Raw genomic sequence first — 13513 nt, 5'->3', positions numbered from 1 at the left:
TGACCCGTGCGGCCGGCGCCACGTAACCCGGAAGCGTCTGCGTAGACCTCCCAGCCGGCGAGAGGCTGGGACTGGACTGTAGAGCGGCTCGTCCCAAGGACGAATCGATCGAGGCCAGGAAGTGAGGCGGAGGAGCGGAAGCGTGAGGGGACGAGTGGTCCGGGCGCGCGGGGCAGTGTGGGAGTTGTAGTTCGCGGCCCGAGGACTCGCTCCTGGCGGAAGTGGCGGGAGAAGGCGGGCGGAAGCTGGACGCCGCGGTGCGGGAGTCCGTGCAGAGGCGGCGGTAGTGAGAAGGCTGCCCCGCCGAAGCCCGGGGGGCTGTTGGTGGGGAGCGGGAGTCGGGCAGCGGCGCTGGCTTCCCCGGCATGTGCGGGCCCCCGGGGAGCAGCTGCGGGCGCCGGGCCTAGGGATGATCTTCCCGGTGGCCCGCTCCGCAGTCCGGTGGCTGCATCGGCCCGGAGGCCAGACCCTGCCCCGGTCCGCCATGGAGGTGGCCTTGCGAGGCGTGCGGAGAGTACTGTGTGTGGCGGAGAAAAACGACGCGGCCAAGGGGATCGCCGACCTGCTCTCCAACGGTCGCGTGAGGCGGGTAAGGGGCGCGTTGGCCACCGGCGTGCGGGGCCGCAGCGGTCCTCGGGGCGGCACGCGCGGCGGGGCCCGGCACAGCGGCGCGGCGACCTCTCCCGCCGCCGGGTCTCTGACCACTCGTCCGGACCATTGCCGTCGCCCCGTCGTCCCTGCGGGCTGCCGCACCGTCCCCGGCCCGCCCGGCCCCTGCCACGCGTCCTGTGTCCGCGCGGTGTGTGGGTGCAGTGACAGCAACGCGGTGCAGGCGTCTGCGGGTTCGAGGCCACGTCAGCCTTGCTCCTCCTCGTGCAAAACTAATTCCGAGGGGCAGGCACCTAAGGGGCAAGGTGTGCTCTAGACACCCAGAGGGAACAACGGAGGGGAGGGAAGAAGGGGGTTCGGAAAGGAGGGCCCGTGCAGGCCGCAAGAGCTGTCCGGGAAACTCTGAAACAACACAAGTGGATCCTGCAGTGATTTTCTGGAGCACCTGTCCAAGGGCATGGAGTGGAAGTCCCCTGCTCCTTCTTCTTTCAAATCCCGGGGTCCTCAGACCTGGTTCCAGTGTGTGGCTAGCGGAGCAGGAGCCCAGGTTGTGCGGACGCGGCGGAGTCCTGCTGACCAGCCTGGAGGTTTGCCTACTTCTGCGGCCCCGGGCCCCTCGGTAATGGCCCACCTACACCTAACCGGTGTGTCATTTAAGTCTCTCCTTCAAGGAACCCTTTCCTCACATCGCTGTCCCCCACCTGGGTCAGGTACACTTTAGCATAAGCTGTCATGGCACCCTGTTCTATTGGGAAGGCACCTACCAACCACAGGTAAGTAGTGCACTACGCAGTTACTCATTTGGTGTCCCTCGCCATCCCTCCTTGGACCCTAAGCTCCAAAGGAAAGGGGCTGTTTCTGTTTTGTTCATTGCTGTATTCCGGTGCCTAACATAGCGTCTGGAATACAGGAGACTTTCAGTAAATATTTTTTGGAAGAATGTTGGAGCTGAGTCTTGAAAGTTTCAGCAGGAAGTGGAAACAGTATGTATAAAGAAGAGCCCCTCAGCCATAAAAAAGAGTGAAATCTTGCCATCTCCAACAACATGACTAGACCTCGAGGGTATTGTGCTGAGTGGAATAAGTCAGACAGAGAAAGACAAATGCATGCGATTCACTTATATGTAGGCTCTAGAGAGCAGGATAAATGAACAAACAAAACGGAAACGAGCTCATTGATAGAGAGCATTTTGATGGTTGTGAGGTTGGTGTAGGGGATGGGTGAAGGGGGGGAGGGGATGCAGAGGTCCAAATTGGTAGTTACAAAATAGTCATGGGTACGTAGAGTATAGCATGGGGAATATAGTCAGTAGCATTGTAATAGCTGTGTGTGGTGTCAGATGGGTACTGGGTTGGCCGGGGGGATCACTGCATACGTTGTATAAATGTGTAGTCGCCGTGTGTACACCTGAAACTAATATAATATTATGTGTCAACAGTAATTGAAAAATAAAAATAAAATACACACAGGAAGGGAGGAAGGGCAAGCAATGCCTTTTCATAAAAAAACAAACAAAAACTGGCTTGAAACAGCTCAGCATGTTGAAAAACTGAGAAGTTAGTGGTGTGAGATGGAGGAAGCAGTGAGTTAAGCAAGAGGCAGTTGAAGGCAGGCCATGAGGATGTTAGCCATGTATTTTATGCTCGAACGTTAAAGTACAGGATTTACTATTTAAACCATTTTGACGTATACAATTCACTAGCATTTAGTACATGCACAGTGTGGGGCAACCATCCCCACTCTCTAGTTCTAGATTTTTATCACACCGAAAGGAAACGCCATAACCATTAAGCAGTGTCTCCCCACTCCCCACTTCCCCCGGCCCCTGCCAACTACGAATCGGCTTTCTGTCCCCCAAGAGTTTGCTTATTCTGGATGTTTCATATAAAAAGAATCATATCTGTGGCCTTTTGTGTAAGGCTTCTTTCATTTAGCATGATGTTTTTGAAATCCATCCATGTTGTACCTTTTCCTTTTAAATGGCTGAATAATATTCCATTGTGTAGATACATCACATTTCATTTATTCATTCATTAGTCGGTGGACATTTGAGTTTGTTCCAGCTTTGGCTATTGTGAATAGAGTTGCTATAAACATTCATTGTCAAATTTTTGTTTGAATTACCTGTTTTTGGTTCTTTGGAGTAAATTCCTAGGAGCCGAATTGCTGGGTCATAGTTAACTCTATGTTTCACTTTTGGAGGAACTTCCAAACTGTTTTCCACAATGGCTGGGACATTTTACATTCTCACCAGCCATGTTCCCAATTTCTCCATATCCTCACCAACACTTACTATTTTTTCCTTTTTTTGAGTATCACCATCCTACTGGGTGTGAAGTATCTCGTAGTTTTGGTTTGCATTTCCCAAATGACCAATGACGCTGAGCATCTTTTCATGTGCTTATTGGCCAATGTGTATCTTTGGAGAAATGTCTTTTCGCAGTTTTGAATTGAGTTGTTTGTCTTTTTGTTGTGATTTATAAGAGTTCTTTATATAGTCAGGATGCTAGATCCTTGTTAGGTATATGATTTGCAAACATTTTATCCCATGCCTCGGATTGTCTTTTCACTTTCTTGATAGTGTTCTTTGATGCACAAAAGATTTTAATTTTGATGAAGTCCAGTTTTATCTGTTTTTTCTTCTTTTGTGGGTTACGCTTTTAGTGTCATTGCCAAATCCAAGGTCATGAAAATTTGCCTATGTTTTCTTCTAAGAGTTTTTGCTCTTATATTTAGGTCATTGATCCATTTTGAGTTAATTTTTCTATATAGTGTAAAGAAGAATTCAACTTCATTCTTTTCCGTGTGGATATCCAGTTTTCCCAGCACCATTTGTTGAAAACTGTCTTTTTCCCCTTGGATGGTTTTGTCACCTTTGTCAAAAATCAGTTGTCTGTAGATGTTTGGGTTTATTTCTGGATTCTCAATTCTGTTCCATTGTTCTTTATTGCTGTCCTTATGCCAGTAGCACACTGGTTTGATTACCATAGTTCGGTAAGAAGTTTTGAAATTGGGCAGTGTGAGTCCTCCAACTTTGTTCTTCTCTTTCAACATTGTTTTGGCTGTTTGGGGCCCCTTACGATTCTATTTGAAATTTCGGATCGGCTTTCCATTTCTGCAAAAAAGACTTGGGAGTTTTGTAAGGATTGCGTTGAATCTATAGATCACTTTGGGAAGTATTACCATCTTAATATTGACTTCCAATCTGTGAACTCAGGTCGTCTTTCCATTTATTTAAGTCTTCTTTAATTTCTTTCAGCGTTGTGTTGTCATTTTCATTGTGCTTTTGGATGCTGTGATGAATGCAATTGTTTTCTTACTTTCCTTTCCAGATCCTTCACTGCTGCTGGTTTTGTGTGTTGATCTTATATCCTGCAACTTTGCTGAATTTGTTTATTAATACTAATAGTTTATGGCTTCTTTAGGATTTCTATCTACAAGAGCATGTCATCTGTGAATAGAGATAGTTCTACTTCTTCCTTTCTGATTTGGATGTTTTTATTTATTTTTCTTGCCTAATTGCTCTGGTTAGAATCTAGTCATCTTGACTAGCGATGGTGGAAATGAACATCTGTGTCTTGTTCCTGATCTTAGAGGAGAAGCTTTCAGTCTTCTACCATTGAGTGTGATGTTAACGGGGGGCGGGGGGAATGCCTTTTATCATGAAGGGTGTTCGATTTTTATTAAATGCTTTTTATGTGTCAATTGAGATGAGCAATGTAGGTTTCAAGTGGAGGAGTCCCAAGGTCCTATTTGTATTTTATAAATCATTTTGGCAGCAGAGGATTTGAAGAGTGGAAAGCTAGAGTCAAGGTGGCATCTGTTGGAGTGCCCCTTGTGAGAGATCAGAGGCCTGAACTCGAGACCCTTGTAACAGTTTGGGTAGGAGCAGAGGGAATGGCAAGGAAGGGAATGGTGAAGCAATGAGAGTGTAAGCGGTAAAGTTCACCATGCTTTTACAAACCTTGGTCCTTCTTCCTGGAATGATAATTTCCTTCTTTTCTCCTGACGAGCTCTTCATCTTTTGAAAGAAAAATAAAAGACAACCTAAATGTAACCTCTTTTGTGAAGTCTTTCCTGAGTGTCCATTTCCTTCTCTGTTTCCAGATTCATTTTCATCTCTCATGATAATAGCAGTCGTCATGGGTCAAGATATGTAGCTGTTTGTCCATCTCTCCCATGGTGTTTCACCTCCCTAACAACAGTGACGGTTCCTAGTCACTTACTTATCCCCCAAACAGAGCCTGCTTCATGAAAATCAAATGGTAAATATACATCAAATGTCGTAATCCCTACCTTTAAGGGACTTAAATTCTGGTAGAGGTGCTAAGACACATAGACACACACAACTCAGAATCAAATGATGATCATTGCAGCTTTATAATAGCAAGGAAGTGAAATAACAGGCACTAGTAATGGAAATAGAGTGGTAAAATAAATTGTATGTTCTTATGACAGATTATCAGACACCTATTATAGAAAAGACTTTTAAACATTTTAAGTAATACACGTATGTGTTTGAAAGAAATTCACTAATAAGTGATAGAATCTTTCTTTTAAACCGTAGTACTTGAACAGTTCAGAGAATACATATGTAGATCAAGTAATCCATCCCCACCATCCGCAGTGACCACCGCTGATAACTCACAGGTCCTTGAGGACTTTTCCATGTGTGCACAATTTTTTCATGGTTTTATTTTTATATTCAGAAGGAGAAATCTTAAAAAAAGAAACCCTGGCAGCAATATGATCAATTTCTCCAGAGTGCTTAAAGAAGATGGACTTAGGCTCTTTTTTTCCCTTTTTTAATAGAGTGGCTAGCACTGCAACAGAGATCACAGAAGTTACATTCTTGCTCTGTCTACTAGATTATTCTCTTTCTCTAGGCTCCAAAACGCCACTGTAATTTGGGAGCAGCCCAAAGCACCTGAGCGCCTCACCCAAGCAGTGGAGCCACACACAATCGCATCCCATCCTCAGACAGGAATTACAGGGAGGAAAGTTTGGAATATCAGGAAAAACATTTTACATCCTCAAGACTGTCCATTGGTCGAGGAGGCTGCCCGGGAGAGCCGGGACTGGGGTTGCACACATTGTTACATAAATCTTTACCCAGAGAGGATTAGAACCGTGTTTTTCAGACTGTGTTCCCAAGAGACCCAAGAGCCGGTGGATGTGCACCTCAGGAGCCGCTTGGGGCTGGACTGGGGCAAAGTTGTGTTAGCCGGACTCGGCCTTGTGCAGCCAGCATACCTCAACCTTGTTGTGTCAGGCTCCATGTAAGATTTTGTTTGGGAAGGCCTCAATGCTTTCTTTAAAGGAAGTAGGGAAAAAAGTAGAAACCATTGATAAGACAATTTCTATTCTCTATTATAGTAGTCTCCCCTTATTGGAGGTTTCGCTTTCAGTGGTTTCATTTACTTGTGGTCAACCATGGTCTGAAAATATTAAATGGAAGATTCCAGAAATAAACAATTCATGAGTTTTAAATCGCACACTGTTTTGGTAGCATGATGAAATCTCACGCTGTCCCCCTATCCCACCTGGGACGGGGCTCATCCCTTCGCCCAGCATACCATGCTGTATAGGCTTCCCGCTCGGTAGTATCTCCTTAGCAGGTGCGCTGTCACGGTCTCGCAGTGCTTGTGTTCGGTCACCCTTATGTTGCTTCATAATGGCCCCAAAGTGCAAGAGTAGTGATGTGGCAATTCGGACATGCCAAAGAGAGGCTGTAAAGTGCTTCCTTTAAGTGAAAAGGTATGTATATAAAGAAAAAAAACTATGTATAGGGTTCAGTATTATCCGAAGTTTCCGGAATCCACTGGGAGTCTTAAAATGTATTCCCCAAAGATAAGGGGGGACTACTGTACTAAAAGGGTTAACTAGTAATTGGAGATTATAGAGGGGAGTTTCTCTTCTTGGTATCATTAGAACAGTGAACTCTAAAGTAGCAGATACTAAAAAGAAATTCCCTTTTCAAATTTGCCATTATGCCTCAGAGAACCTCGTTCAATGTTCTTCCACACAGAAAAGTTGTGTTTGTGAGGCTGAGGGAGGATCGTGCCGACACTGGTCTTTCCTGGCCCCAGATCCCAGTTTGCCTTTCTCTTCTGCGCAGTGTTAGTGTGAAACTCACATGCAAACTGCAGTTAACCCTTGAACAACACGGGCTTGAACTGCATGGGTCCACGCATGCACGTGGATTTTTTTCCAATCAATACATACTGTACTGTAAATGTGTTGTCCTTACAGTTTTCTTAACAAGATTTTCTTTTCTCTAGCTTATTTTACTGTAAGAATGTAGTATGTAATATACAGAGGGTGCCAAAAAAATGTATATACATTTTAAGAAAGAAAAAAATTGTATTAAAATTATAATACTCGATATATAACGATAACAAAAGATGAATACAAGTCACGTTTGACTTCTGCAGTTACAAGAGGTGCTCGAAGTGGTTACCATTCAGCGTAATTTTAATACAGTTTTTTCCTTTCTTAAAATGTAAAAAACTAGGGAAAAAAAACACAAAAAAAGCCGTGTATACATTTTTTGGGCACTCTCAGTACATATAACATACAAAATGTTAATCGACTGTTTATGTTATCAATAAGCCTACTGGTCAACAGTAAGCTACTAGTAGCTAAGTTTGAGGGGAGTCAAAAGTAATACGCAGATTGTTGACTGTGGGGGCTTAGCACCCCAACCCTTGCGTTGTCCAGGGGTCAACTGTACTTTAACCCCTTTGTGGAAGAAGGTGTTATCTGCTTAGAGAGGATCTTATTCATCCCTAAGTGCAGCTGAAGTAGTGCTGTGTAGACTGGATTCCAGCCCTGACTGGGTTTCATGTGTTACTGTACTTCAGAGCCAGGGGGACGTTGGAGATAACTTTATTCAAGAATAAACAGGTTCAGAAAGTGAATGGTTTGCCCATGGTCGCCAGTTTACTGGTACAATTGTATAGCCAGGAAGTGGTAGAAATGTGTGTGACAGGGAAGGAGGAAATCATCAAAGGAGTTATGCCCTAACCCTTCCTCAGCCATTAATTTATCATGTGACCTTAGACAAGTCCATTCTCATCTATAAAAGGATGCTGTATTAGCTGAGCTCGAGGTTTCCTCCCAGGATAAGAACTCCATGGACACTATCAACTCCATGTACAACTTCAAGTACATCCTTGAAACTGTGTTTTGAGGGACCACTTAATGGTGTTAGTGGTCCCTCAAATTTACCCTAGTTTTTATCTATAGGAAATACTGCAGTTATTTTTTTTAAGATTTTTTTTTTATTATTGGGGAAGGGGTACAGGACTTTATTGGGGAACAGTGTGTATTTCCAGGACTTTTTTTTCCAAGTTAAGTTGTTGTCCTTTCAATCTTAGTTGTGGAGGGTGCCGTTCAGCTTCAAGTTGTTGTCCTTTCAGTCTTAGTTGTGGAGGGTGCCGTTCAGCTTCAAGTTGTTGTCCTTTCAGTCTTAGTTGTGGAGGGCGCAGCTCAGCTCCAGGTCCAGTTGCTGTTTCTAGTTGCACGGGGCGCAGCCCTTGTGGGAGTCAAACCGGCAACCTTGTGGTTGAGAGGACGCGCTCCAACCAACTGAGCCATCCGGGAGCTCAGCGGCAGCTCAGCTCAAGGTGCCGTGTTCAATCTTAGTTGCAGGGGGCAGAGCCCACCATCCCTTGCGCGACTCAAGGAATTGAACCGGCAACCTTGTGGTTGAGAGCCCACTGGCCCATGTGGGAATCGAACCGGCAACCTTCGGAGTTCGGAGCACAGAGCTCTAACCGCCTGAGCTACCGGGCGGCCCTACTGTTGCAGTTTTAATATTCCCACTTAGCAGGGTTTTGCTTGATCTTTCTGCTAAGGAATCTTTTTTTTTTATGAAATTTATGTGTTTCCTTTATTTTTGTTTTCTAGAGGGAAGGACTTTCTAAATTCAATAAGATCTATGAATTTGATTATCATCTGTACGGCCAGGTAGGTACTACAATATTTCCGTCATGCAACTGAAGTGTACTTTTAGACCCATGTGCCATTTTGGTTTATGTTCCCTGGGGTTTTAGTTATGGCTTAAAAAGAGCAGCTGATTACTACAAACCCTCTCTAAATTGCTGTATTTTAGAATTACTTAATCAAGAAGAATTAGCCTGACCATTGTAGAATATGTCACTGTCTTTTAAGAAGAACTGTTGTGACCAAAAGATCCCCGGTCACAGGCCATCATTTTATAATTCATAAGGAAGTCTCTTTTTAATAACATGTGGTCCCATCTCAGCTCTTTATAACAGGAAAGAAGCCAATGTACAATAGTTTGAAGAAGTTTGAAATGCTATAAAAAGCATCATGGTACTAGAATTAGAATGGTGATTGTGTTACTATGACTTTTGGCTTCAAAGAGTTTTATTTATGTTTGTTTCTTCCCAATCAACTGGTTTTTCTTTTGTTTTATTTTTCATAAACTTTATTTTTTAGAACAATTTTAGGTTCACAGCAAAATTGAAGGAAGATACACAGAGTTCCCACATACGCTCTGCCCCCCACACACTCAGCCTCTCCCATTACCAACGTCCCTCACCACAGCAGTACATTTGTTATAATTGATGCACCTTCCTTGACACATTATAATCACCCAGAGTCCGTAGTTTTATTAGGATTCGTTCCATGTTGTACTATATATGGGTTTGGACAGATGTGTACATAAACATATCCTTCATGATAATATCATACAGAGTCATTTCACTGCCCTGAAAACCCTCTGTGCTCCACCTGATCCTCCCTCCTCCTTCCCCTGCAACCACTTGTTTTTTCTTTAATAGAAGTTTCTCCCTTTTATTTGAATGATTTGGCAAAAGCTAATTGCTGAAAGACTAACTCGAATTTTGTTATCATTCAGAATGTTACCATGATAATGACTTCAGTTTCTGGACATTTGCTGGCTGATGATTTCCAGATGCGGTTTCGCAAATGGTCAGTACAAGTCCTAGGGGAGGGACTTTGAGATTATTACAGCAAGTTGTAAAACATTACAGGAATTTTGAGGCATGTTGGTCTTACTGTATAACTTACAGTACTAAGATGACTGATTCAGCTCACACTGCTGTAACAAAATACCATAGACTGCGTGGTTTCTAAACAACTGTATTTCTCCCGGTTCTGAAGGCTGGCAGGAGATCAGAGTGCCAGCAGCTGGGTGATGGCCTCCTTCTGTTTGCCCACTGCTGACCTCCCACTGCATCCTCACCTGGTGGGGGTCTAGAGAGCTGCGTGGGGTCTCTTTATAAACACACTCACCCCCGTTTACGAGGCTCCGTCCCCATGACCTCATCACCTTCCAAATGTCCCACCTTCTAACACCGTCACTTTGGTGTTAGGATTCCAACGTGTGAATTCTGGAGGACCCGAACCCTAGAGACCTAGCAATGACCAAGACATTGTGAATTTTTACCATGTGCTTAGAATAAACAGCTACTTTTAGTCGTGTGCCCCAAAATAGCCAGAACTTTCCATGCAGTCATTGGATTGCATTTATCCTATTGCAGATACTGTGTTTCCCCTAAAATAAGACCTAACAGGATAATCAGCTCTAATGCGTCTTTTGGAGCAAAAATTAATATAAGACCCGGTCTTATTTTACTGTATTATAAGACCAGGTAAAATATAATTAATATAATATAATGCAGTATAAAAGACCGGGTTTTATGTAATATAATGTAATGAAATATAACATAATACCAGGTCTTATATTAATTTTTGCTCCAAAAGACGCATTAGAACTGCTTGTCCGGCTAGGTCTTATTTTCGGGGAAACGGCATATGCGTGAAAGGGTTCTAGAATTTCTCCTTAGCAGTTTCTATTAATTGTCACGGGAAGTGGAAAGTACATTGTGTAGAGGGTCAGAGGCTTGCTTTTAATCCTCTGGCATTTTCATGTGGGATTTTTGCTGTTGGGGATCCATCCATGAGTGTCCTGGAGTGAATTTTTCTCATTGATAATGGAGGACTTGCCGTCATGGGCTGAGGTGGGATTGTTTTGTTTTCATTTCTTTTTTAGGCAGAGCTGCAATCCCCTTGCCCTCTTTGAAGCAGAAATTGAAAAGTACTGCCCAGAGAACTTTGTAGACATCAAGGTAGGCTCTTTTGGGAGACATATATAGCACTGGAGTTGAAGAACCACAAAATACTTGAACTGAATGATCTCTGTAATGCATTGGAATTTAGAGATAAGGTTTTCCACCAAACTAAGTACCATGATGTAAAAAATTATTCCCACCTATTATGTAAATGAAGCCTAAGTGGCCAAGGGACTGAAGTAAGCCTTTTTATGAATAGCAGTTGTTGAAATAAACTTTAAGAATAAGTATTGTTAAATTATTAATTCTAACTCCCACCCCACCCCTAGTTAGGATGACGAGACTACAAAGTATACATGATCATTTGATAGTAAGTTGTGAGTTCTCAAGCAGTCTGGGGGTCTGTGTTAGTTCACTGCTAACTGGAAACCTTGGCATGAAACTCAATTAAGGGTTCATTTTTTTAAACCAGAACATAACCAGAACCACTAGAGTTATGCATATATGTTAGAGCTGAGTTTTAGGTTCCTTCATGCTAGTGTAGTTTTATTAAATGAGCCTTCTAGAAGCTCATTAACTGGGTCTGTCATTCTAAGCTGGAGGATTTTACTAGTTTCATCACCATCCTTAGGACTGGTAAAAAAAGTTTTCTCTGGTCTCTTTCTCACCAAGTTAGCATATTTCAAGAACATTATTAATGTTCAGTCAGATGTTTAGTGTAGAGGCATAAAGTAATTGCTCTGCAGATCGTGTTCTCACTGCTCTTTCCCCACCGGGAACTTCAGAAAACTCTGGAACGAGAGAGTCGGCAGTGCCAGGTCCTGGTGATCTGGACCGACTGTGACAGAGAAGGTGAAAATATCGGGTTTGAGGTTATCCACGTGTGCAAGGCTGGTAAGCGATGCCGCTTCTGCGTTTCTGTGCTTTGGGTCCACAAAAATAGATGGTTCTCCTACACCTGTGCGCGAGTGGCTGTGCCTGACTTCCTCCCTGTACGCTCTTCCTCCTGAACCCACCTGCCAGTCTCACTGGCTGTGTGTCCTGGAGCGAGTCACTGACCCCTGGGGAATCTCGGCTTCCTCATCTGGAAAGTCAGGCCCGTCTGGCACAGTTCCAAGGCTGCGTGAGAACTAAATGAGCTGACAAGTGGCATAGATGCTGTAGCCCAGGGCTTGATAGGTGTTAGGTCCTAGTAGATTGCCAGCTCCTCCAGAACACGGGCTGGATGGTTTTAAAAAATGATATGTATACAAAAGAATGTATACACCATGTGTAAAGTATGAAGAATAATCCTAGAATGTTCCAGGTGTTTTGTTTTTTTGTTTTTACTGTCTCCTCTTTTAAATTAAAAAAAATTTTTTTTTAACTTTTATTTATTTTAAGTGTGGTTCTCCAGGACCCATCAGCTTCAAGCCAAGTAGTTGTTTCACACTAGTTGTGGAGGGCGTAGCTCACAGTGGCCCGTGTGGGGTTCGAACCGGCAACCTTGTTAAGAGCACGGCGCTCTAACCAGCCGAGCTAACCGGCTGCCCCAAATTAATTTATTGGGGTAACATTGGTTAATGACAGTATATATTTTTCAGGTGTGCAAAATTCCATTTGCTGTTTAATCTCATATTCTTTATACAGTGCCTCAACATTAGTAAATGATTATTGAAGTGAACTTAAGTGCCTCTTCACACAGTTAGTGATTTCAGGTAACGTAGACAAAGCGATGTGCAGGCCAGTCTCGGGCTTCACAGTGTGGGGTTTCTATTTTCCCTAAGTGTTTTTGTGTCTGAAGCTATAATGACTCCTAGGATTTAAATACATTCACTTTCAGGGATAGTGTATATGTCTGTTATTTCCATGACAGGACATGAAATTCCCCCATAGGACCTTTTAATTAACAGTTTTCTTTTCCTAAAAGGTCTAAGAGAGCAAGTGAGATTAATGTCTGGAATCGTTCACCAAGAGAGTTTCAGTTAATAGCTAAAAATTTATTCCACCAGTATTTATTTATTTATTTATTTATTCATTCATTCATTCCACCACCATTTCTGACAACACTGAGTTTGGTGGTTAGAGTAGTTTCCTGTTTAGACAACATACTGTTAATTTAACCTAATCAGTAAAATTAGACACCTGAGCACTTCTTGAACTGGTTTACCTTTCGTTCAAGGTTTAAGAAAAGTGAGCCCTCGATGATGGGAGGGCAGTGTAACTTGGCTTTGACCCCGGTGCCACTTTCTGTTCCACAGTAAAGCCCACCCTGCAGGTGCTGAGAGCCCGTTTCTCTGAGATCACCCCCCGAGCCGTGAAGACAGCCTGTGAAAACCTGACTGAGCCTGATCAGAGAGTGAGCGCCGCTGTGGACGTCAGGCGGGAGCTGGACCTGAGGATCGGTAAGGAGCCCACGGACTGAGTCCTGTCGTGGCCCACGTGGCCATTGTTGACTCAGACCCAACACTGAGGTTTGTGTGTCAGCATGTGTAGCTAGCTTTGACCTTCATTTCCTTGTTCCTTCTTTCCCTCCACCCTCACTTTCCAGGAGCTGCCTTCACTAGGTTCCAGACTCTGAGGCTGCAGAAGATTTTCCCCGAGGTGTTGGCCGAGCAGCTGATCAGTTACGGCAGCTGTCAGTTCCCAACACTGGGGTTTGTGGTGGAGAGATTTAAAGCTATTCAGGCTTTTGTACCAGAAATCTTCCACAAAATTAAAGGTAGGGCTGGGGGAGTTGTTTATAATACGGAACCTAACGGCCCAGCATAAGCGAGGGCACCATGGGACCTCAGTGGCTCTAATTAAATGTGTGGGGTTTTGTTGGTCTTGCTGCCCTTCACCCTACTCCAGTCATACTC

The 13513-nt window shown here is 43.9% G+C and overlaps 1 protein-coding gene across 5 annotated transcripts in view; it reads left to right on the top strand.

Annotated features, from left to right (window-relative positions):
- The first annotated feature begins 208 nt into the window (after window positions 1–208).
- Window positions 209–13513, top strand: part of TOP3A (DNA topoisomerase III alpha) — a 30285-nt gene continuing 16980 nt past the window's right edge. For 3 of the 5 annotated variants that reach the window (XM_081029440.1, XM_081029439.1, XM_081029442.1), the window contains exons 1-7: window positions 209–589; window positions 8521–8580; window positions 9497–9570; window positions 10655–10730; window positions 11459–11567; window positions 12914–13057; window positions 13204–13374. In XM_081029440.1, the coding sequence (XP_080885566.1) occupies window positions 410–589; window positions 8521–8580; window positions 9497–9570; window positions 10655–10730; window positions 11459–11567; window positions 12914–13057; window positions 13204–13374 (814 nt within the window). In that variant the 5' untranslated portion in view covers window positions 209–409. Of the gene's footprint in view, window positions 590–4716; window positions 4875–8520; window positions 8581–9496; window positions 9571–10654; window positions 10731–11458; window positions 11568–12913; window positions 13058–13203; window positions 13375–13513 lie in introns of those variants that run through there. The other 2 variants (XM_081029443.1, XM_081029441.1) reach the window with 1 other exon arrangement.

The sequence above is a fragment of the Rhinolophus hipposideros genome (assembly GCF_964194185.1).
Source record: "Rhinolophus hipposideros genome assembly, chromosome: 20".
Taxonomy (NCBI): domain Eukaryota; kingdom Metazoa; phylum Chordata; class Mammalia; order Chiroptera; family Rhinolophidae; genus Rhinolophus; species Rhinolophus hipposideros.
Note: the sequence above shows the minus strand (reverse complement) of the source record. Positions and strands in the feature narration are given on the sequence as shown.